General features: G+C 38.9%; 1 protein-coding gene across 8 annotated transcripts in view; it reads left to right on the plus strand.

Moving 5' to 3' along the window:
• Window positions 1-24,299, plus strand: part of PHF21A (PHD finger protein 21A) — a 133,825-nt gene that overhangs the window by 79,582 nt on the left and 29,944 nt on the right. For all 8 annotated transcript variants that reach the window (XM_038137867.1, XM_038137873.1, XM_038137866.1 and 5 more), the window contains one exon: window positions 20,925-21,125. In XM_038137867.1, the coding sequence (XP_037993795.1) occupies window positions 20,925-21,125 (201 nt within the window). The remainder of the gene's footprint in view (window positions 1-20,924; window positions 21,126-24,299) is intronic.

Consider the following 24,299-nt stretch of genomic DNA (forward strand, 5'->3'; position numbering starts at 1 on the left):
GAGGTTTTTTCTTTTGTATTGGGATTGTGTTTCATGTCTGATATTGAAGAAATACCCTTGTGCATTCTATGCTAATTCACGTATAAGGCAAAAAACCCCAAAAATTGTCACCCTGACAGATTGAATGGTTTGTGTCCGTGTTCAATAATAAAATGTTAGAACTTAACAGAAACACAAATAGCAGCGAGTGAGCATTCCTTGCCTTGGAGTTCACCACACATTCCTTAAGGCCATGTATTTTGTAGAACAACCTTTTTCTCAACTTCTGCTTTGCGGCTTTGCATTTTGAAGGGACTTAATAACTCAAGCTCTGAAACATTAAAATGTTTGATGCTGGAGAGGCCTGGAGTACCTGTTGGACAACTGGCACTGGCACACATCTCTGAGTGATGCTTGTTAGAGTCCTGGTGGCAGGCCAGCTGTAGAGGTGTCTGCTGCTTTTAAGTGTGAAACCTTTTGTGTGCATGGATGTGGCCGGGCAGATTGCTGTTAGGAGCATGGAGAAATTAGTATTTGTTTTCAAGCATCTTGGCATATCAGGCATCTATCCTCGTATGTCATGCAGGTTAGAGCAGGGTGCCGATAAAGGTGGAATTGCAGGGCTGATCCCTGCACAGGCCCTTCGCTTAAGAGTTGGACTCAATGATCCCTTCCAACTCAGAATGTCCCGTGATTTTGTAAATCATACTTGGTATAACTCAGAGAAATTTCTTGTAATATTAATTTATTCACATTTCTTATGTATATGTGTGTGTTTGTTTTGGTTATGTTCTTCTCATTTGAAGACAGATGAAACTGGACCAGCTTTTGCTCTAAGTTGGAGGAGCCTGAAAGCCTTTTGCTGAATGCCTGCTTGGCTGTACCTCCGTTGGCCACGAGGGTGGATAAGTCTAAGAGTGGATGTAAAGTTCAGCTTTGGTTGTGCCTGGCAGTGAGCAGTACCCAAGCTCATGTGCCAGATGTGCCACATCTAGGAGAAGGGGCCCCTGTCTTGGGGGGGGTGCCTGGGCTGCTCCTCCCGCTGGCTTTTTCCAGCTGCCAGGAACCACTGGAGCAGTGCACAGCAGCTGGAATGGGATTGGCAATGGAAGTCTCAAAAGTCTTGTTCGCTCTTCTGTTAGAGCCTATGCAAACGCCATAACGTGCATTAGGAGTAAATAATGTCACACAAGAGATGTTTAGAGCTGACTGTGGAGTTAAATCTAGAACAGTTTTGCTAGGAGATGAGTGTGAATGAAAACTTTACAGCGTAACAGCAGTACTTCAGTTTCACTGCAGACAGCTTTAGGTGTGGTTTGAGATCGGAAAAACTCCTGGAAATTTAAGTTCAACAGCGGCGGCGTGTCTTTTGCATTGCTACAAATTTTCGTCTCCGCTGGTGTCTGCAGCCGAGGGAGGCAGGCAGGGAGGGAAGCGGCGCGGCCGCGGCGCCGTCCCCGCTAGATGGCGGCCGTGCCCTCCCGGCTCCGGCGCCCGCGGAGCGTCCCGCCCGGGCCGGACGGAGCTGCCGCGTCCTCGGCGCTCGGCGACACCCGAGGGTGCGTGTGAGCGCCGGCAGCCTGCGCCTTTTCAGTGACGTGTGTGACCGGGCGTAAGCTTCTGGTTTCTCTGGTTTGTTAGCATTTTAGAAAGTGAGGGTCGAAACTCCGTTGCAACTGGAATTTTCTCAGTATCTTCCAAGAAAGTTTTGTAAAACAGAATTAACAACTAGATGATTTGTTAGCCATTGTGGTCGTTTGGCCACGAGAAAAAGGGCAGTAGAAGAGATGCCTCTTGTTTATTTTTGGGTTGCTTTAGTATGGTTTGTTTTTTTGCAGTATGCATTATTTTAAAGTCTAAGGTAAATTTGTGAGGTTTTTGAGGTTTTTGTCCTGTAGCAGTTTCAGCTCATTGAAAAAAAAAAAAAATTCAAAAGTTAGCACTTAGTTGTTGGTTTTTTTGAGGGAGGGATGGGGTTAATGTGAAGGACCTATTCGAGCATTAAATAGGTCATTTCTCTGAAGACCAGGTCTTGAGGATGTCAGAATTTCTGCTACTAACTTCCATGTTCTGTTAAAGTAAATTTTTAGTCTTACAGTGCAAACATCCTGGAGTGTGAATTCTTCAAGATGCATGGAGCAGCCACTAGTTTGAACAGCATGAGTTTATTTTCAGTGCTTGTTTTTTACTGCCAGAATTTCACTATTCAGATTTCTTACTTTGAATATAATTCTTAACCTATTTAATTTGAAATTAATACAGAAGCATTTATAGAAGAAAGTTTTGGAGAACATATTTATTTTAGTGTGTGCATACATTGTATAATTGAGTAGATTTGGGAAAAAGTACAAAAGCGGAAAACAATAGGCAGAAGTATTTAGTACTCTAATTGATTTTTGAAGTAAATACAGCAGCAAAAGTATTTAGGTGTGTAAAGTAGTCTGAACTGTCTGGAATTTAAGACAGGGCATATGCTGAGCATTGCTTACTCAGTATGTTTATGCTGTTGATAGTGCAAGAGCTTATTTTTAAATTACAATATGAGAAGAGTTGAATACCATCCTAGGTACGAATTTATTATAGGGGTTATTAATCAGTTATGCTGTTGTGCTTGGCTAAAATTTCTAGTTGAACAACCCAGTGCAATAGCAGATGCTGTGTAACTTGCAAACACAACTTTAATCTGTGCGGTATCTCTGCAGAGTAGAATGTCATGCTTTGAAATGTGTGCAGTATGTGATTGGCAGTAGACTTTGTGAGAGGAACTCATTTGCCTGGTTATTTGTCCCAGTCTCTTGATACTTACACAAATTGTGATTAAAGCAACTTCAGGTGTATGACATCAAGCAGCTTCTTCACTGCAACGCTACCATCCCTTACAACTTCAAGGTTGTAAGCTCCTTCCTACTTACTTCCCGTCCATTTTGCTCTTCCTGTTAAACTGTTAAAATTTTAGTAAGCATGGGCACTTTACAAATTCTCTTTTTCATTATACTGTTCCTTGTCTTTCACTTTCTATGTGAAACAAAGGTAGCAGTTATATATGATGTGGGAGTACAGCCCCAGCTGTAGTTTAGGCAGTGTAGTCCTAGTTAAGGCTAACCAAGCCTCTCCATGTCCTTAGTCACATTTCTGCATCCTAATATGTCATTTGCAGCTAATTCCCACTAGCTGTGCAGAGTTGTCAGGTATTTTAATGTTTATAATAGATGTGTCATTTCAGGCCTCAGCTCTTCACCCGGTAGTACTGAGGCACTCTGGTCATTCTGCAGGAGCTCCTTGCAAATGCCTGAATCACTTTCCTGAGATGCTGTTAGCATCACCGCGGTGCGTCTCCCTGGCTCTGCTTGCCATTGCACGAGTCAGGGAGCACAGCAGAGCAGGCAGCTTTTCTTCAGCCTCAGCCTGCCGTGCCTCGTGCCAGCCGTGCTGCTGTCAGCAACAGGGACAGTCCCTGCAGCCCCGGGCTGTGCTGCTTTCAGGGGGCACGGGGAAGGCTTGGGGTGGAAGAGGATTGCTGAGGAGCAGGTGATGAGCGGGTGCTAACCTGGGTGTCTCAGAGCCCATCTTGGGCACGCTCTCTAGCTCCATGATCCCGGGGTCCTAGCTCCTCTCGGGTGTTGAACAGGATGAGAGGCTCAGGTACCAGCAGGCAGCTCCGAGCCGTGTGAGGGGTGGTTGGTCTCAGCTGGCAGCGCCTGGCGCTCCCAAGTGATGAGGTGGCACTTGCAAGCCAGACTGGAGTTCTTCTGTAAATAGTACTGGGTAGCAGTGCTGCAGAGGGGAACGATTTATGAAGAGAGAGTGTCTGCAGTTTTAAATAAAGTGTTACAACAGCTGCACAGACCCAGATTTTAAGGTTCTGTATTCCCGTTTTAAATGTTACAGTCCCTCTAATTTTGGATTATTTTGACTAGGCACAGCTGTTAAGCCTTTCTCTCTTCCCTCTCCTCTCCCCAAAGAACATAAGCCTCTAAAAGTCTATGGTTATCTGTTGTAATATGAGCCTTGCTGGCTACCACAGATTGAATACGTGTTATTAACTACTGGTGGTTAATTTGGAAGAGAGAATGGAGAGTAACTTGGAATAGGACAAGTGACTAAACAGCAAAACAATACCTTAACTTGTAGCAGAAGATTTTTCAAAATAATGTGCCTAAAATACACATTTGTTAAGAAATTCTTTAACTTGGTTTGTTTTGGGAATCATATCTATATATGTCAAATCTGAAAATCTTATAAAAAGCTTTTACAGGTGTTTCTTCAGAAAACATTTTACTCTTGTTGCCTAAACTGGCTGGCCTATTACAGTTGCCTTCCCAGGACGTTGAGTTAACCAATGCCTTTGAGAAGTAAGATCACCTCACCTGTGTCACAACAGTCCAGTTAAATTACTAAGAGCACATATTAAATGTTTTTGTCATTTTGTTAATGTTAATTAAAATAACTCATTGTTACTAATTTAATTTCCTGAAGTAAAATATGGGGTATTTTCTACATCTGAATGTCTTTTGCAAAATGTCACAAAAAACCAGATCAGTGTAAACAACAAGAACTTGAACCATATCACAAAATGCAAGTTGTGGCATTAAACAAACCCTACAGGACGTGGATTACAAATTTGCCAGTTCATAATGAATTAAGTAAATTGATAAAATCATGTTTTGGAATCTGGATTTTGCTTTTAATGTCTGATGGTAATTTTCCAGCGGTCTAGTTTTAATGAAAACATTTACTCATGTAAATGAGGGTTTCAATTTGCTTGTGTTGACAATATTATTTATTTTCAAAGGGAAAAATCCTTCCTTTCTTTGCCACCTACTTTCAGAAATCTTTTGGAATGTACCAAGGAAATGTCATCCTTCCTTTGACATTCATGTTTTGTTTGGGTTTTTTCTTTTATTTTAGTTTCTATGAAGTAATGTAAACTCTAGCTTAATTTGATCTGGCATCCCTGCAGTCGAACATTTGTAAGTATCTTGTATTGTGGCCCATCTGGGTTGTCATAGAAACCGGAGACCTCCATCCTCCTCATTGTTGTTGAAAATGGAATGCAAACAGGGCATCAAAGTGACATTCGTTGTAGTACAAGTGAGAGCCCTGTGAAGATCCAAACAGAAAGAGTTCTTACTGGACCCGTGCTCCTGTGGCCTGTTGTAGCAGTTGTTACAGTACACCCTGTTTTCTCTTGAATATCTAGCAGCTGGGCAATAGAAAAAAGTGTGAGCGTCGTGAAAAAGCCAAGCTTGTGTGGTTAATCTTGTCCACAGCTTTTTCCTCTTGGTCTTTTCTTGATGTATTTGTCTTGGTCTGGACTGTTAACTAGTAAGGAGATCAGAGCATGTTACTGCAAATCATTTGCGCTGCGAGGGGCTGAAAGAACCAATTATGTAGCATGTCCATGTGGTTTAATGTTTCTCTGCACTGATCTTCTATCCTCTTACAAGAAAAAACAGCCAGATACTTCTGGCAAATGTGTTGAAAGTTTGCACTTGCAAAACAGTACAAATGCCAAGTGATCATTCTTCAAATCTGTATGCATTTAACAGATATAATTGCAGAATCACACGCGGCTTCCCTTCCCCCACGTACGCTCCAGCTGTGTACTCAGCAGTTCTGCCGGCTTGCTGCTGAATGGTCCTGTCTCCTCCCCAGGACAAAGAACCTTTGAAATCGCTGCTGAATACTCACCAGTGCTGCCAAATGTACATGACTGTGGATTTCCAAAATAGGTTGAGAAATAATTTTCTAAATAGTGACTTGCTCATCGACTGAGAGACAGGCTCCATCAGCACAAAGGGGGCACAGGAACAGTTTGGTTTTGTGTGTGGGAGAAAAATCTTAGTACAGTCTGTTCATGCTGAGCATGCTGTTGCTGGCCTGAAAGCAGCTGCCTCTGTAGCCTCTGCTGCTGGTGCAGTTTCTCGAGCAATGTGGGTCACTGGGCAGGCTTCTGATTTTCTCTAAATTGATTAAGGAAATGAGATTCTGCCCCCGTGCAAAAGATGAATCCTCTAGTTCAGAGAGCTACGCAATAGGAGAATCTGTGCTGCAAGAGTTAAAGGCTTGGAGCAAAACCCCCTCTTTCGTCATTGCTCTGGAAATTGGAAGAGGAAGATGAGAAATGTGGAGGCAGAGTGCTACAATCCTGCATTATTTGTCTAGCTCATAATAAATGCATTTGAAATGCAGAGTAGGAAAAGGCCTCTGAATTATTATTACTGTTTACATAGTGCTAGTATATGTTAAATATTTCAAAAGATCTCTGCGAATTTGGTTTTTGGCCTACAGAGTATTGTGTGCTAATCATACAACCTAACAGCAAGGAAGCAAAATAGGAAAAACCATTAAGAATGTGGGTCTGTGGGGTTAAATCAAGCATGGCTTACTGCTCAGTTCTTGCTTATGTATATATGAAATATATATGAAATATGGACTTTTTTCTTCAATGAAAATACATTGAAAAAAATCTCCAAGTATTCCCTGCACTACTACTTGTGTCACCTCAGACTTCCCTCTGGGTACAGGCCTGACATATTAGTGAGAAGGGACTTTAAAAGGGATTAATATGACTGAAGTGTGCCCTTTTTTTCAAGTCATTCTGATATAATGTAATGCTTTCTTCTACAAGCCCTCCATGGCAGTGAGAAAGGACTAATTTTTGCTAGTCAGACTTCACTGCTTTTCAATTCAGTTTTACATTGTCTGTGAATGCTCTTTGCTTGTGACAACCTGTTTTTGTAACTCTTTTCTGTGTTTCCTGATTTTGTTTTTTGATATTGTTCTTTTGGTTTTTTCTGAGCTTCCTCACAATCAGTGCCAGCTTGACTGTCTTCCTGTGCAAACTGACAGATGTGTTTTGGATCTACTGTGATTTTGATATAGAATCACAGAATGGCCTGAGTAGGAAGGGACCCAGAAAGATCATCAAGTCCAACTCCTAAGTGAATGGAGATTGAACCTGTGACCTTGGCATTATTAGCACCATGCTCTAGCCAACTCAGCACAAATATATTAATATGATCCTCCAAACAATTGCCACGAAAGTCCTACTGGGCTCATAATTAATACTGGCCATACAGTGCAAAGTCAAGTATTTCTGTTTGCATGTTAATGGGTTGGGGTTTTTTTGTTTAGTTGATTTTTGGTTTTTTTAATTTCCACAACACCTATTACACATTGACATTCTTGTTACAATTGGTTGATATTTTCTCAGCTTTTGGTCATGGTGGTTTTTTTTTTTCAAAGTAAAGGTAGGTCACTGTTTGCTTACATGCACTTGCATGTATTTAGTGATATGAAAGTGTGCATGTGTAGGATAGATCTTTTAAAAGCCTCTTTCCTCTGCTTACATCCTGTCTCAACTCCGGATGAATTACAACAGAGGATAATTTTACCAAAACAAACAAATGATTGTGCACTATTTTCTTGAATATGTACCCTGTTGTATTTGTTAGAAAACAAACCCTGAAGTTTGTTTCTCCAAGAGAGCCCTGCATTTCAGCATCAACTTGGTTTATTCAGAGGTAGTGTGAGGGAAAATGCTTTCTCAGTTGTTTCTTTCATCTAATAGCGCCTCAACCTCAGATCCCACAGAACCTGCTCCCTAATATTGAAGCGCCTTTCAGCTTCTCATTTTGTGGAGGTTATCTGAGAAAGAGAATTATGTGGAGGCTTATTTTTATGAACGGGAGTTTAAAAGAGTAAGCATTACATGTATAAAACTTTAATTAAACTCTTTTTGCAAAGACAACACAGCTTTAAGGTAATTTTCTGAGTTAATAATAAGAGGTTGAGATCCCAGTATGCGTAAAGCTACCAGACCTGAGGACACAAAGCAAGATGGCTTGCTGTAACAACCTGTGCTTCACTGGTTAGGTTTCTGTAATTTTTCAGTCCTTCTCAACAGTGCAGCATGTGATTCCTTTAAAAAAAAAAATCCATCACTGTGAAACCGTGTGGAGGCAAACGACTACTGTTTTGTGATTTACAGCTATTAGAGACAGATGTGATAGGTGTTTTTAGAGAAACATGAGGGAGACCCAATGATGCTGTTTCTTTGAGGTCCGTGGGTTTTGAGCTAACGCTTCCAGATTCACAAGTGAATTGTCATGCAAGAAATGCTGAGTGAATATCAATGAAATAATACTTCTGAGTTTCATTAAGACTGTCTGATACCTCCTAGTGCAGGTTTAGCTCGTCAGACCAGTTTGTAGAATGAAATGTGTTTATCCAGTTATACATTGCATGTTCTCTGCAGTAAGTAGCAAGTCAAACATATGGTGTGAAAAAGATCTTGCACTTCATTATGTGATGAAAATATGTTTAATGTTTTTGTTTAATCTTTTTTAAAAAAAAACAAACTAATTTGCCTTTTAAATCTAGTATGGGCCTGAAGTGGCACAGAAGAAATCTTGGACTTCCCTAAAACCACATATATTATATTGTTGAGAATTGCATAAAGAGGAATTACAGGAGAGCTTACTTTCTCTTTCTTACCTCTTTGTGCTGGGTTAAAAGATCTATTCATCCACCTCATGGGTCCCCCAAATGCTCAAGAAATCTTCTCCACTGACATAATACAAACGAAAGGTACTTGGATTATTTTTGAGAGGTCTTCTGTACACAGAGAATAATTAGACAGTGTAGAGCAAAATAGTTCCTTTTGAAATATTTTCTAAGAGCTGTTGGGAAAATAACAAACATTACCAAAAAGTTCGAAAGAGGTACATTTCTCAGGTGGTTAGTTAAAAAACTCTTCATTAGCTGCAATTTTGCATTCTTCAGAGGTGAGCATAGCCCACTTGTCAGAAAACAGTATTCCAGATGGGGTTAGCAGCCATGGCTGACTGCTATAGGAAGTAGAAGCACTTCTGCAATAGTCTGTTCTGAAAGCAGTTTCAACACTAGCTGCTTACAGCCAGGAATTTTGGAGCTTTAAGTCATGATTCTAGCACTTACGAGAGCAGAAGTTACAGAGGTACTGGGTACAATTAATGTGTAAAAATCTTTTTTACGGAAGTAAGAGCTATGTGTGGCGCAGAAATGTTGTTCTGCTTTCCTTCAGTGCTATCCTAGTCTGACAAATTTTAATCCTAGCTTAAACAAGATTTCATTGCATTTTAGCATTGAAGCACTGTAGATTTTTACAGAACAGGAGATAGAGATGCTGTAGTTAAATTTCTTCAATGTCCTAATTGTGTTTGTTTCAAATTTATTAGGTTTAAGAGTGATATTTAGTAGAGAAATTAAATCCAACACAATTAATCTTGCGCTTTGTTGATATCAAATGTATCCCAACAAGATCATTCACTATTCTTCCAAAAAATTGTTGTTAAAAAGATACTTGTGTTCACACTTTTTAACAAGTGTGTCTTAGAGGTAAGAACTGTCCTCTGTCTATTCAGCTTTCCTGAAGCAAACTCAGTAGCCTGACACACATCCACGAATTGATCACATTTGATCACATCCACAAATTCTGAATTTCTCTTGTATATTACAGGCTTAGATGGCACAAGTTAATTTGCACTAAAGACTGAATTGGCATCTTTAGAGTAAATTTAAGGAAATTGGAGAAAGGAGGTCCAAGATCTATTATGGATGTAGAAAGTGAGTCTAACAGTCATTAATGATCACCATTGTCAACCAAGTCTCTTCAGGTTATTTTTAGGTGCGTTCAGTAACAGTATTTACCTTCCTGTTATAAGAGAAGAACCACCTCTGTTCTCTTTGTACTGGAGAGGATCTTTGACCACGTGCACCAGAGCTCTGAAATAAAATTCCTGAACCATTCTGAACAAGGACTGGAAGGGGCTGGATTCATTGCTTGGCTTTTATCACAAACAGATTTTCTTTCAGACACTTCAAACTTACCAAGTCTTAGAAAACAGCGGTCATTTCAAAATATTAGCTGAAGGTTGGTAGAAGTAAGTTATATTTATTTCTGGAGATACATGCATATGCAAGTATCAAAATATGTTAAAAAACAGGAGAGGCATGGGAAAGGATAATGGAGCTAATAGCAAAAAGAGTATTGCCATCCCTCATTTTCATAGACCGTTATACCAGTTCCATATACCAGTTTATGTTTTGAAGTCATTTGAAACAGTTAAAAAATTCAAGGGGTTGTGTAAAATGTCATTCAAAAGTGCAGATTTTGTAATGTTTCATTTATTTTTAAAATAATTTGGATTCTGTTCCAGATTGTTTACAATCCCTCCTTCCAAATTTGTTTCCCTTTTATCTGTGTAAGCATGTGCTGACACTGTTACTCAGCATACACAAATGCTAATCTACCTTCATGCACATGGAAAATAGCTTTCCTGGCACTGAGTTTAAAACTCTCATAGAATACATTATTAATTGAAGAAGTCTGTCTTTTTAGAAAAGCTTTCTTTATGTGGTCACTGTTGAGAAAGGTTATAGAGAAATAGATTACTGTTTGTAAGCAGCGTGCTCTTCAGAACATACAACAAACAACCCCAGATACTGAAAGTGCATTTAAAAATATTTAAATTTCAAAAGTAATTTCCTTCTCTGTACTCTGGTTGCATACACTAACGTAATCTAATTATAATGTAACAACTTCTTTTCTATTGCCCTACATGCCTTAGTGATCTAAATACATTTCTCTTGGCAGGTCTTTGCAGTGAGGTGAAAGGGTGATAAGTGTTGTGTTCCCCATTGTGAATAATTCCCTAGTTCTGCATTTGTCTTTCTGATAGATCATGCATCTCTGAAGTTCAAGGGGTAGAGTTGTGAGGGAAATGGGTAAGGTGAGGCTGGTGTCCATGTGTGTGTAATTCAGCTGAATCTGACTGCAGCTCAGTAACAGAGCGCCAGCGCAGCTTCTGCGAGCGCTGCTGAGCTGAACTGTTCCTTCAGGTACACGTGCTGGTCTTGCAAATGCTGCCGAGCCTTATCAAACACAGCCAGTTGGTGCTGCTGGTATGAAAGCACAGGGGAGCTCTCATGTGGAAGGTTAATGGAGTGTAATTAGAAAGAAGAATGAACTGCTCAACCACTCTATCTCACTCTACCTGCACTGAGAGTGACAAGTGCTCTGATCTTTTATAAACCCTAGAGCAGAGGTTTAACAGTCTAAAATTATGACAGTATAACTGTTGAACAAGCAGGCACACTGTGAAGAAGTAGGATGAACTTACGGGTAGGAATGTTTATATTCCCTTATGTGGACTCTGTTAGTACTTTTTCCATGCAGGAATTGTCCACAGTTATATAGCAGGTCTCAAATCCATTCTCCAGTGAAATACCCATTGATGTCAGAAAGATCTTTGTGTGTCATTTGTGCCTTCTATGTGTCTCCGTATCACATAACCACTACCTTGCAGGACGAAGTGATGGCACCATCCTAGGGCTCTGATACCAAGGCATTAAGCTTTCATAGAGAAGAGTTCTGGTGGAAACAAGAACAGTTACTGGGATTTATATTCCAGAAACTAAACGAAATTTGAGATTACGTACATAAATTGGGATTGAATATTAGTGCCTGATCCTGTGAATTAATTTAGGTACTATGTATGTCTGTTGAAAACTATCATGTTCTTAAAATGTTGGGGTTTTTTTTTTGTCTGTCATGCATAGCATGTAGTTGTGGGTTGGTTGTGGGTTTTTTTTCGTTTCTTTTAATAGAATACAGATAAACTTTAATTATGAAACTGCAACTAGGAGGTAGAGGGAAGACACCTCACATCAGTTCTGAAAGACAAGGAAATTACTGATTTATTTCCTGCATGTTAGAGGCCATTATAGTCTTCCCCAGTAATCCTGTCTGATGTCTTTTGATTCAGGGTTTGTATCAAGTGTACTAAATGTTTGTCTTCCACATCTTTGTTTTTCAGACAACAGGTGCTGGATTATGCTGCCAGATATTCTTGCAATGAATATCTTGCAATGTCAGCAGGTTGATATGGGGAAATTTGCCCAGCTAGTCTTAACAGGCAATCCACATTCTGCATTGCAGTGGAAGGGAAAAAAATCTCAGCAAGTCTGACCTGGAGAATTTTTTTTCCCATTTCATGTCTAAAAACAATAAAAATCTTAAGTATGTAAGGAAGGCATACAATAAAAGGCAATCAAAGGAAGAAGAAAAACTTACTTTGCTTGGCCTCTTTTTCTCTACCTATGGCCAGTATCTTCTGTTTGAGAAGAAAGTGAAAAAGGCTTCCCACATCCCAGATCCTTCTCCCCTCAAATCTACTATACAGTCTGCTCCAAAACTCAGATTAATAATTTCCTTTGGAAAGTTGTATACCCTTTTTCTAGAGACTTTAAACCATGGTAGGCCATTACCTCTCACATTAGGCTGGTCCAGCATTTAACCATATCTGCATCTTATTTCCTGGTTGAATTTGTCTATCTTCAACTTGCAGATACAGAATCATCATTTTACATTTCTCAGAGAAACTAAGAATTCTCCTGCTATTGGATTTCTTTTCTGTGTGTAAATATCTGTACTCAGTGAGTAGTTGCCTCTCAATGAACTGGATATGCGGAGCCTCTGGAAGCTTCACATTGCACAGCGTAGTTTGTTGGATCCTTGGTTATGGTTGTGATCTTCCTTGAACAGTCTCCAGTACCTCTGCATCCCTCAAGAAAAAGGGAGCTTTCCATTCTTTTGGGAAAATGCCTGTTCTTGGGTGTTTTAATTTAAGATGGTGTTAGTTCAGCAAATCTTCAGTTGTTGAGTAGTTTTAGCCATACTTGGTGATGATAAACACAGTTCCTCTCCCCATACCATTTAAATTGCGAGGGCAAGGAAGAACCATGGCTTTGTTTTTCAGAGAGTTTGCTTCAGAGAGTCCACAAACCTTGGTGCAATTGAAGGTCAGCGGTTTGGAACTTCTGCAGTGATTTAATTTGATGTCTTCTCTGTGAAGCAGGCATTTTTCTTTGTTTTGATTGTCCTTGGTTAGCTAAAGAGAATAGGACAGCAGGTATGTTTAGCTGAGCAGAACTCCTGTATTTAATATAATGTTCAAATTACTGGGAAGAAGAGAAAAATCTCTCATTTGAGTGAGGTGAAACTGTGACTTTTTGCTCTAATAACTCATTCTGCTTATGAAGTAGAGATCACCTGTGAACTGTGATGTGATGTTATTAGTGATACATTTTAATTGAATTGGCACTAAACAGTATTTCATTGACAACAGGGAAAATGCTGGTGTTAGTTTGTGACATTTGTAAAGCAACGGTGGAAAGGGAATATTAGATGCTGTTATCAAAATCAGAGTTATTAATAGGGGGTTTTATGATAGAGTTTGAGCATCCAGATCTTTCTGTTCACAAAAGAATGCATTTCTATGCTGTGGTTTAGTAAAACTAGTCATCTTGCTTGATATTTCTCATCAGGCATGAGGCACATGAGCATGAACTGTGTGTGTTTCCTTTCGTGAGGAAGAGAGGAGGTGTGATTCAGTCATGAGAATAGCTGCAGGATGCACAAGAACCCTACTGAAGCTGACTGAATTTTAGTCAAGGACTGTGATACTGTGCACATTAAAATATGCAGTAGTGTGTTGTAGAATTACTTTATGACTATCCTTTCCTTTTGAGTTATTCAAAATATGAGGAGTTACCAGATTCAAAAGTATACTTCTCTTTAGGTTGTTTGTTTCTAAAACATGAAATACTTATTTAAATGAAATACTTATTTACTTATTTACTTACTTACTTACTTAAATTGCCCTACTTTGCTTGCTTAATGCAGACAAATTCAGTTTAAATGATGTCATGTTATAAGCTAAATCACAGGTAGGAGAAAAGAAATAGTGGGACTGGCCTGGCAGAGGTGTTCAGCTTTAGTAAACAGCTACTGTTTAGATACTACTTTGTATAGATGCAAATGGCTTTTCCATGGGGGTAGCTGTTCCTGTATATTCTCCTGCATAAGAATAAAAATCCACAGTATTTTTTGTTCTGAGATTTTATATTGCAGGTTTCAGTCTATGACAGATTCTACAAGACCACATTAGATGCTTCTAGTAAACTAGGTTCAGTTGGAGATCATACAGACTTTTTTAACATTGAAGTACAGGACTCTTGTTTCATTTCTGAAACTACATTTAGATGGCTTTTTTATTTTTTCCCTTAAGAATTTTTTTCTTTCACCATGAAACAGACAAATGGGGGTAGAACAATAAGATGAGCAAGATAAAATTAAAATGAGCACCTTTTCCAGTGTAGTCAGCACTTTCATTCTTTATTTCTTCAGCGTTTTCATGTTGAGCTTGTCCCCATATCCTTTTGCCAGCTTGTATTTGTACTTGGAAGTATTTCTGTAAAGGAGAAAAACCTAAAGCAAGACAAACTTTGTCAAACCTCATCAAATTTAAAAAAAATCATTCTTTTAATTTCATTATTCCTTAATTACATTCAAAGTACTGCACTTAATTATTTTTCCTGTTCTGTTTTGCCTGTTGTCACACAATTAATTCCCCATTCTTAATTCCTTCATTGTTTAATTATTGTTGCTGTTCTTGCAAATTTCTTTCTGTTAACATACGTGCTGGGGTAAGAAGCTAGATATTACACTTAGTTAATATGTAAGCTGCAGGAAAACATTGTATATGTGCTGCTTCTACTGGCTCATTCTCTGTACTCTGCTTTGTGCAAGAGTAAATATTCTTAAACAAGAAGACAGTGATGCATAGGGCATTTCATGGTACAGCGTTCCCTTCCAGAAATTAATTGGTCTTGTGGTGCTGCAAATGGTTAAAGACACAGTACTGAAAATAAAGCAATCAAGAAGTCACATAAAGCAGAATAGCACAACAGCTATTTTTTGACAATTTTAATTTATAGTTCTAGCTATGTTTTTAAATGTAAAAAAAATATTAAGCATTCTCCCTTGTTAAGAATGAAGGCACGAACATTATTTTCAGAACTGTCATAATCCACTTCTGAATGATTTCTAGCAGCTTTAAGCTGTGTTTCTCCATCATAAAGGAAATATTCAGTATCTCTTTCAAAATATGTATGTTCATGTCTGAACTGTGTATTTGTTTCAGAATTACACCTATAGGAATTAATTTAAAATATAATTGTGATAAGTCTACCAGCATTTTCAATGACAAAAATACTTTTCACATCATACCACTGCTATCTAATAATATTTATCTGACATAACATTAAAGTAGATTTTTATGGAATTAAGTTTTATGTAAATTCCATTTTACACAAAGTACCAGATGCCATGGTCAGAAATTGTGTTAAAGATATTAAGACTCCAAAGCAAACTTATTAACGTATGGGGTTCCAAAACTTAAGTGGTTCATCTCTAGTCCTCATCTGTATTCTAAGTATAAGTTCATCCCACAGGACCATCATGGCAGAGGCAGGAGAAGCATTCAGTTGCCCTCACATGCTCTGCAACCTCTTTAACATGTGCAGAAGTCCTCGTGTCTTTGTGCTGCTTTTAGCTGAGTCTTCTGTGAGCTGAATGCAGCACGTGCTCTTTGGGACACTTCCTGGAGTGTTGGCAATGCAGCCATTGACTGGGTACAGTTAGACACCCATGTATTTTAACTAAGGCTTTAAAAAATACAGGTTTTTCAGCTATAAAAAGAAATAGGGCCCATTTCAGTAATGATGCCCAGTAAGGCATTCGAGTATGAGGTGGAAGTGACCTCCCAGTCCCACTGCTACACTTCTGTTCAGCATTCAAGCACCTCTGCCTCAGGGGGAGCCTTTTCTGACTGAAAGATATAGGGGCCATTTTGATCACCTTTAAGAAGTAGGAAATTGTATCACTCTTTTTTTCTGGAAATAAAATTCTTTCTAATTTAGTTGGTTTAGATTTAGTTGATAAAAAGATCTGGCTATAAGTGAAGCACAGCCACAAATGCAGAATTCCATAAAAATAGAGGATAACCACAGAAATAGCTGTAAATATTTCTATAGTCCTTATATCATTCTTTCAATGGAATTTAATTCAAGCTGGTTTGTACAAAAGGGTTTTTTTCATTACTGGTGTAGATTCTGCGTCATCAATTTCTATAATTGGATTTCACTATTTTAAATTTTAGATACTATCTTAAAGCAGTAAATGAGTGTACAATTACTCTCCTTGCTTGTAATCTTTCTATTCCCAGAATGCACCCTCTTTGCAGGTTAAAGACTAATTTTACCAGATCTCTAAAATATTTTAGCTTCTTTCTGCCATGGAAATTCTGGTATCTTTCTCTTTGGATAGTGACTGGGAATAGGACTAACAAAGAGAGAGAAGGGAGCCTGGAAAGGAAGATGGCAGAGTAGTGAAAGTCCCTCCATCTTCCCCACTTCCAAGCTGGAGCATACTTGAAATCAGTACTTCCTCTTAACCATTTCACTCGCAGTAGCAGGCAGCTTTTATATCCCAGAGAACATCTTGGTCGTTGGAGGGCATCGGTAACCAAGGATCTATAACAGCTGACTTCCTGAGATTGGGAGAGCAGGAAAGCGTGTCACTGGCAGGCAGCTGAGCAGCTCAAACCGCATCAGCTTTGGTTTTGCGATAGGAAATGTATGCATTGCAAGGTTATTTAGTACGCTAGTTTACTCTCTCATTTTAAAAATATCTTTATATTTTAATTTTTATTGATTTTTGAAGTTTAAAAGCAGACCTTTCTTTAGATATGGATGTTTTTCTGAACCTGTTTCCTGAAAGAAGAGGAAAATGTGTCACAAAATACAATCAGGGATCTAGTATTTAAAAGCGAGATTTACTCAGAGAACTATTTTTTGCTTGATTGACCAACTAAAATGGAAATAATGCTTAGCTAATAAGGATAAAAACCTTAAACCGTACTTAAAGTTCACTCCAAGTACTTTGCTTATCCTATAACAACATATTCATGGTACTTTTTATATGAGCACAGAGACGTCTTTTGGCACAGATACCTGATCAAGAAGATGTATTTTTCGCTTAACCAAACCAAAATAATCTTCCAATGCTGTGTTAGGATCTGGCCTGTGGCATGAATGAGAAAGTGGTATAGCAAAATGTCACAATATTGATTGCAATTATTAACTTTAAGGATGGGTCATATAAGATGTCTCGGGCTCTGAACTCAGTGGCGTGAATGGTTCCTGATGAGATTAGCCATAAAGATGCTGAGACCTCGAGAGCTCTGAGATGATGTAGTGTGCTTACGGGGCACTGTTCAACAAATGAGTTTGGAAGTGGTCTGATGGTAACCATTGCATAGGGCCGGTACTTCTTTTTTGGGTAGAATGCAGTTCAGAAGAATGGATGAGATTATTAAATTCTTTCACATCGTGGATGTAAAGAGAGGATTGGCATTCAGTTTTGAGAAAGGTTCAGTAAACTTGAAAGACAAATGCTTTTCATAAATTCATATTATGGCAGGAAAAGAAACTATTCTAGGAATATGAGGAGAACTAGAGCTTTAAGACATGCAGAAAACTCGTGTTGTGTGCATGATGATGTGTTTGTGATTGAGTTAAGCTCAATTTCAAATGTTGAAGTAGTAAGTAAGAATTAAATTAAATATTCTTAAATATGAATGGTAAGGGAAAGCGGCAATGATTACATTTAAAGAATTAGGAATATTTCTTAAGAATTCTGTGGTACTTTTCGAACACCTGAATCTGACTGGCATTCAGTCTCTAAGACATGCGTCTAGGACTTGATATCAGCCTTGGCAAATCTCAGTCATACAGACCGTACTTTCTGTAGCACAAACTGTCTTTAAAATTGATTAAGAACAGCCAAATAACTGAGGAACAATTTTAAAACACGGCGTTAATGAAATTTGACAGTAAACAAGAGTTTCTTTCGTGCACCCTCCCGTTTAATTCCCTGCGGGAGGAGGCTGTGCTGAGGTCGCTGCAGACGGACGCGTGCTGGGCGCTTGTGCGGCCGCAGGGCAGCGCTTGCGGCGGGTGCCGAGGAGCCGTGCGCTGCGTGCGTGTGCCACCCGCGGCACGGCCTGAGCCCGGCACAGGGGAGCGCAGAGGGTAGCGCTGCAAACGGGAGATCTGCTTGAGTTCCTGTGTAGGTGCGACCCTGAGAAAGTCGTCTGGCTTTGCTAATTCAGCCATGGACTTTGAAATATGTTGTTCAGAGCGTCTGTCTTGTCTTGATAATTAGGAACAAACAGATAATCCCAACAGTCTTGCAGAGGGTAAAATTACTTCAGTAGTTTCAATGTGGTATTTTTACTGACAGTTGGTAGAAGCAGCTTATTAAACTGCGTAAGCAATTGGCATGCAGTGCAAACTTCAGTTTTACTCTCTGAATCTTAAAAGCATTAGATGTTTCTTCCAATTTAATATCTGCATAATGGATATGGATGGCAGGATATGCTGCTGCCAGGCAGCTCTCAGCAGCCTCCAACAGGATAGCGTAGACTTCCAGAGCGACGGCATTTTTCCACTCACGTTATCCATCTTGTGCCAAATATGCTGAGCGTCAGTTTTTGCACAAGGCACTAATACAAATTGTGCTTCGGTCCTGTTTTACCCATCTCTGCAGGCCGTGGTTCAGGCCCGGGGGTGGAACAGGCAGTGTGTGAATGCCATGTGACTCACCTCGCTCCTGCTCCCCTGCTCTCCTTGCTGGCTCTTGTCCTGCTCTAGCAGTATGGCAGAGGAGTCCTCAGCCTGCCTTGCCCTCTCTCGGTTTTTGGGGTTTTTTTTTAATCTTTTCATTAATGTTCTTCCCATTGTAAAGAACAAGATGGAAATTCATTCTTGAGCCATTGCTGCTGATTTCCTCCAGTGAGGGAATCAGTAGAAGAGCATCATTATCCCTGAAATTCTTGCTGGCAGCTGTGGAAGACAAAACCTCCCTTCCTGTTCATGCTGGGTATGGTAATTCTTCAGCCTCCTGTGCAGGAGGAGTGTATGTGCAGTCCATTTTTTGGCAGGTATTTAAGTACGTTGCATTATTTCCTCTCCTACTTTCCTGCCTTCTCCTCCCCCTTGGCTGCGTTTTCAGCTCTTGTATCTGCTTGCTGACGCTGCACTTTAATTTGCATGTTAACATCGTTGATCTTTGCAGAAAGCAATTTTAAATGATTGTTCAGTTATTATGTATATGAGCAAGCTGATGGACACCGGACATTTAAAACTATGTGAAATATCTGAATTAGGGAAATGCCTTCTACACTTCTATTATTTTATCCTTGTTTCAGAAGGGAGTGAACAGTTTACAGCTTTTAGGCGTCGACAGTTTTTAGCACTTCACTGAATGCAGGGTAAAATAGTTCCTTCAGGCTGCTGTCCTTTACTAACTTCCTGAATTTTCAACAGGGTTGGTCCCGTGTTTCTCTTGTCAGAGCTGAGAAGGCATCCTCAGCCAGGGCTGTGTGTTTTGTAGAAGCCAGGCAGTCCTTCTGTACCTTCAAGTTGCTGAATTCAGTCTTTTGCTAAAAGGTCAATCATGTGAGCTCACAGATTTCGACATTATGAAACAGGGATGCAGGGTTTGTTGCTTGTGGTTTTAATCTGGCTTTTTAAAGTTCCAGTTTTCAAATCTGTCAATTTGGGAACCTGCCCTTTTTGTTATCTTCTTCTGGGCTAGAGGTACACACTCACTGTGTGAGGCATTGTGCTATGTTAGCTCACCATAACCAAAACACTTCAAATTATAAGTCTACTGTATATCCACAAAATTTAGAAAACCGATATTTTGTTAGCTCAGAATTTCATAACCATGTGTGAATGAAATTTGAGGAAAAATATTCTTCCAGTTGTGGTAAATAGCTGGATTTTTTTTCCATCTCTATGTTTAGTACTGTGGCTGAATACTAGTGCTTCAAAACAAAACAAAAAAATCAAAGCATTTGGTATTGTCAAAATGGTTGTGTTATTTTTAAATTTAATTTCCCATGTATGTGCAACTTCTTGGGGCAACCCATTGTCATCACTTGGCTCTGGTAGAGGTTTCCTGACCATTCCTGTTTCCACCATAGCTTTCATGGTTCAGCCTGTCCCAATGCCTGTTGACTTCATTGTCCTCCTCCAAAGACTGCCTTGTTGTGTAATTTCTTGGGAGTGTGCATATGCTCTTGATCAAGGGGGCTTAGGTATATAGCTAAATATTTTTAAAGCTGTCCAAATTTGGGGGTGGTTAGAGTATAAGTAAAAATGTCCATTTCTGGTCGTGCCTGCAGAAGGTAAAAAAAAGTCTCACAGTGTTTTCACTGTTGTCTACACTAAAGTATAATATGAGCATAAATTGTGAGCCCTTATTATCCATGCAGATAACATGTATCTTATGCTGCAAGTCACCTGATCTGCTCTTAAATCCTCTTACTGTCTAAAGGTGCACAATGGCTACCAGGAGAAGAAACCTCTTTTAAATAATTTCAAACTCAATGGAAGCTAAAATGTAATATGAAGCCCCTAAACTGGAAGAAATAGATCTGTTCCATTTTCTTCCCTGGTAGTGCTCTCTGATTCTTTTTTCAGGTGACAATAATATTGAACAGAAGGACCATACATCCATGCCCTTCCTGATCCCCACTTTGCACTGACTGTCTCTCACTCAGTTTCAATGCCTGGTACAAAATGACATGCCTATCGCCTTGAAGTCAGCTGGGAGGCTTCGACCCAAAGTTCTTTTTTGTCAGTGTTTAGGAGTGTGTGTGTTTGAAGGCATCAAAGTATGTGGAATCATATAAATATAGGTTTCTGAGATCTTGCAGTCGTTTGTGAATAGGCTGAATTTTGGTCAGTGGGTTTCTACAAGAACAGTGGGGTCACCTTGCTGGGCTGTAATTCTCCTCTGTGGCCAATTTTAGACTGTGCCTATTAGATAACACCAATACTTAAAATTCCAAAAAGAGAAGTCCCTCTAAGCTTCTAAGCAGTTCCTTATTTACACTAAATAAATGTATCTTCAGGTGTTATTATTTTCTCTAGTACACGCAGCTAAATAACTGTCATAATTTCTGTTTCTGATTTTGTTTATCTGGTAGAAAAGAGTGGTGGAGCAGCTTCGGAAGAATTTGATAGTGAAGCAGGAACAGCCAGACAGTAAATTTCAAATACAGCCATTGGCACAGTCAGAAAACAAACTACAGACACCACAGCCACAACCACTACAACAGCTACAGCAACATCATCATCAACAGCAGCAACAGTCCACGGCACCCTCTCCAAACGTGATAGGATCACAGGTAAAAAGCTACAATTCTTTTTCTTACTTAAGGTGAAGCTCACTGAAAATTAAAAAAGGGAAAAGTACAGAGAGAAAACTGCAAACTTTCTCTTATGCCTCTTATTGTACCAAATGAATTTCTTCTTTTATGAATATGCAGATATGGGTCTTTAGGGAAAAATCTCCAATTTGAGTTTAAAAAACAATGTACTGTTTCAGAGTTGAATCATAACCCCACAGAAAGAAGGGTGGCAGTGTATTACCTTTCTTAAAAATAAGTGAAAGTTTAGCAAATGAGCCTGTCTTTTCCCTAGGTGCATGAATGAGTCTGACCATACCTAGTAGGTCTCAATAAACAGTAAATACTTTACACACTCTGTATGAGGTATATGATTAAAATCCTTTAATTTTAAATGACTAATAAAATGCCCTCTACAAATGTAAACAAAATGCAAGAAAACAGTTCCTTCTTCTTTCTGCTTGGTTCTTTTTAAACAGATGTATGTCATACCAAATAATACTTACCTGAGTTTTCAAGGATTTGTCTAAAAGTATACAGTGTTAATTGCAGAGTTCAAGTGTTACAAAATAGGGTCTTTATTGGGAAGGTGAACTGAATTTCAGTACAGTATAGGATTAGAGACATACTCCCAGAACTCAACAGAGAAGTGGTTTGCTTAAGAGGGGAGTTTCAAGTTTCTCCTGTTCAGATATTTGAATTCACAAAAGTGTGCTAATAAAACAGCTAGAAAATGCAGGGAGGTGTTCTGTAAAAAGAAACGTATATGAAGTCTTTTCATCCTGTTGATGCAATCTTAGGGGCTCATATTTACCTGTATAGGCAGATGACAGAATTCACCATGAAGTTTGCTTTATGACATTGCTGTGGGTGAATCACACCCACAGCTTTGACCAGTTGTGATTCTCATTGTCCCGTTTTCTGAAAGCAGAGAAAAGAGCAATGGTTGGGCAGTTAGTTCTCTTGTTAACTCAGCAAGCTGGTTTGGATGCACTCTAAAATGCATTTGTGAAGCTTAGCTAATTGTATTTTGGAGAAAAGTACATAGAAGAAAGGAAACAAACCTAACTAAGGAAAATGCCTTTTGAGCAGCAACATCAATATCAAAGCTCAAATGGAACAAAGAAGCAAATATTACTATGTCCTAAAGTATTTATAGGCAAGCAATGGATCACTGTTGTATCAGTGTTTTGTGTTTCTCAGTCAGGAAACATGAGAGCAGCAAACACAGTTTTGTGTATTTCTCAGTATTCCACACTTTGAATTCTCTCATTAACTTCCAGGTCATCTCCCGGGTTGTAAAAATTGAGGTTTTGTTCAAAGTTAAAGAGCCCTCTAGCGAAACAGTCAAAAACTGCTACACTCTTGTGACTACCATTGGTAGAGTAGTACTTGGAAAGTAGTTACAAATTGGAAGGCAGTTGGTCCTGTTCCTTGGATAAATAAGCCAGCTTTTATCCTTAACACTTTTCTGGTTTTATTTATGTTGTTAAAATAGTGAAGTATCCTCTCTTGTTTCTGCACGTTTTGCATCTAAGGTTTTGCCTCTGTCTTACTGTCTCTCAATCTCTTTCGGCAAAGAAAGGTCAAATACTTCGTCTCTCTATGAACAGTTTGTTCATGCCTGCTTTTGTAAATAACACATTTTTCTAGGCTGTGTCACTACAGAGAATGTTTTCAGTGATTGTTTTCAGAGTAATCAAATTTAGGAATCCAGGTATATATGCCATAATTAACAGTGACATTTTAATATACATTATGTGTCCAGTAAGAAGGTCTTTAAAAATTTTCATTGCTAACAAGCCTGTTAAAAGGTCATATTATTGCAATATTATGTGCAATAATGCAGACTCACTATGAATGCAACTTCAGGATGAATTAATGCATTGACTACTTTTCAGAATAAGCTATCTAATTAACGCTCAGCAAAGTAACAGGGATATTCAAGCTCTATGATCTTCTCACTGAAGCTGTACTCGGAGTACTTGCAGAGTTAGTAGAACCCCTTGGAAGAGTCACAGTCTTGCGTTACATGACTGATTACACCTTTCTTTAAAACATTTATGGTTGAATGTAATGCTTGTGAAAATGATACCATGTTACATCTCATTGGAAAAGCTTGAATAATATTACTGTATTATGGGAATGGAGCCTCTTGCTTTGGGGAAGGTGCAACAGAGGTTGATAAGCTTGTTAGATCTCAGATAAAAAGTTAAGAAAATTGTGTTGCAACAAGGACAATTTAGTTATGTCTGGATTTGTCATAAATGTATAAAACTGAAGCATAAATTATCTTTTGATTTGGCAATATACAGTGCATTTTTTCACACTTGTGCATAATTAACAGTTAGTGTACATAGTTTAATTATTATGAAATTAGAAGTGTGAAAGTAAACTCTGTTTTTGTTTAAGGGAACAGTATTGGTGAAAATACTGAAGCATTCAACTGGAAATATATTATTTTATTTGAAAAAATATAAAGGTCTTGTATGATTAAAGTCAAGTAGTCTGAATCAGGCATGTTCAGAACACAAAGACTGCCTGGTTCCTGGTTTTCCATTTTTTCCTCTGTAGAACACAGAGCTGACATCAGGAGGGAATGGTGGTTATTTAGTACTAAGAGCATTTGATCATGTGACTGAAGTTTTGAAGATGCAGTGCCGTTGGTGCAATGGATTTTTTACACCCAAGTGAAAAGAAATAAGATCATTTGCCATTCTGTCAAGTGTCACGTCTCATGAGTTTTCTGTTTGCATTGTGTTCTGGTTTTATATGGAGACTCTCACCTTGTTGCTTTTTGAATGAGATTTGTAAAGTCCATTTGCCTTAGCATCTTGGAAGACAGTATATTTTAAAACAAAACTGTTAAATGATAGTTGCTTCAGCTTTGGAATTTTGGGCATGATGTAATGAGGCATTTCAGATAAATACTGGTGTTACATGATTCAAAACCACTCTTTTTAAAACAGCCCAAGAGTAATCATGGTGTCAAATACATATTCCAAAACTAGCCCATTCCACAGAAGTTAAACTTAATTGCCTGCAGCTGGGCAGACTAACAGCCAACTCTTGCAACTTCAGGACAACCCTACTGATGCTCTTAGGAAAGAAAGTTCAGTGCAAGGTAACTGTATGTATCACTAAAGCTGAGACTGGGATGCCCAAAAGAAAAAT

The sequence above is a fragment of the Motacilla alba genome, chromosome 5 (genome assembly GCF_015832195.1).
Source record: "Motacilla alba alba isolate MOTALB_02 chromosome 5, Motacilla_alba_V1.0_pri, whole genome shotgun sequence".
NCBI classification, from domain to species: domain Eukaryota; kingdom Metazoa; phylum Chordata; class Aves; order Passeriformes; family Motacillidae; genus Motacilla; species Motacilla alba.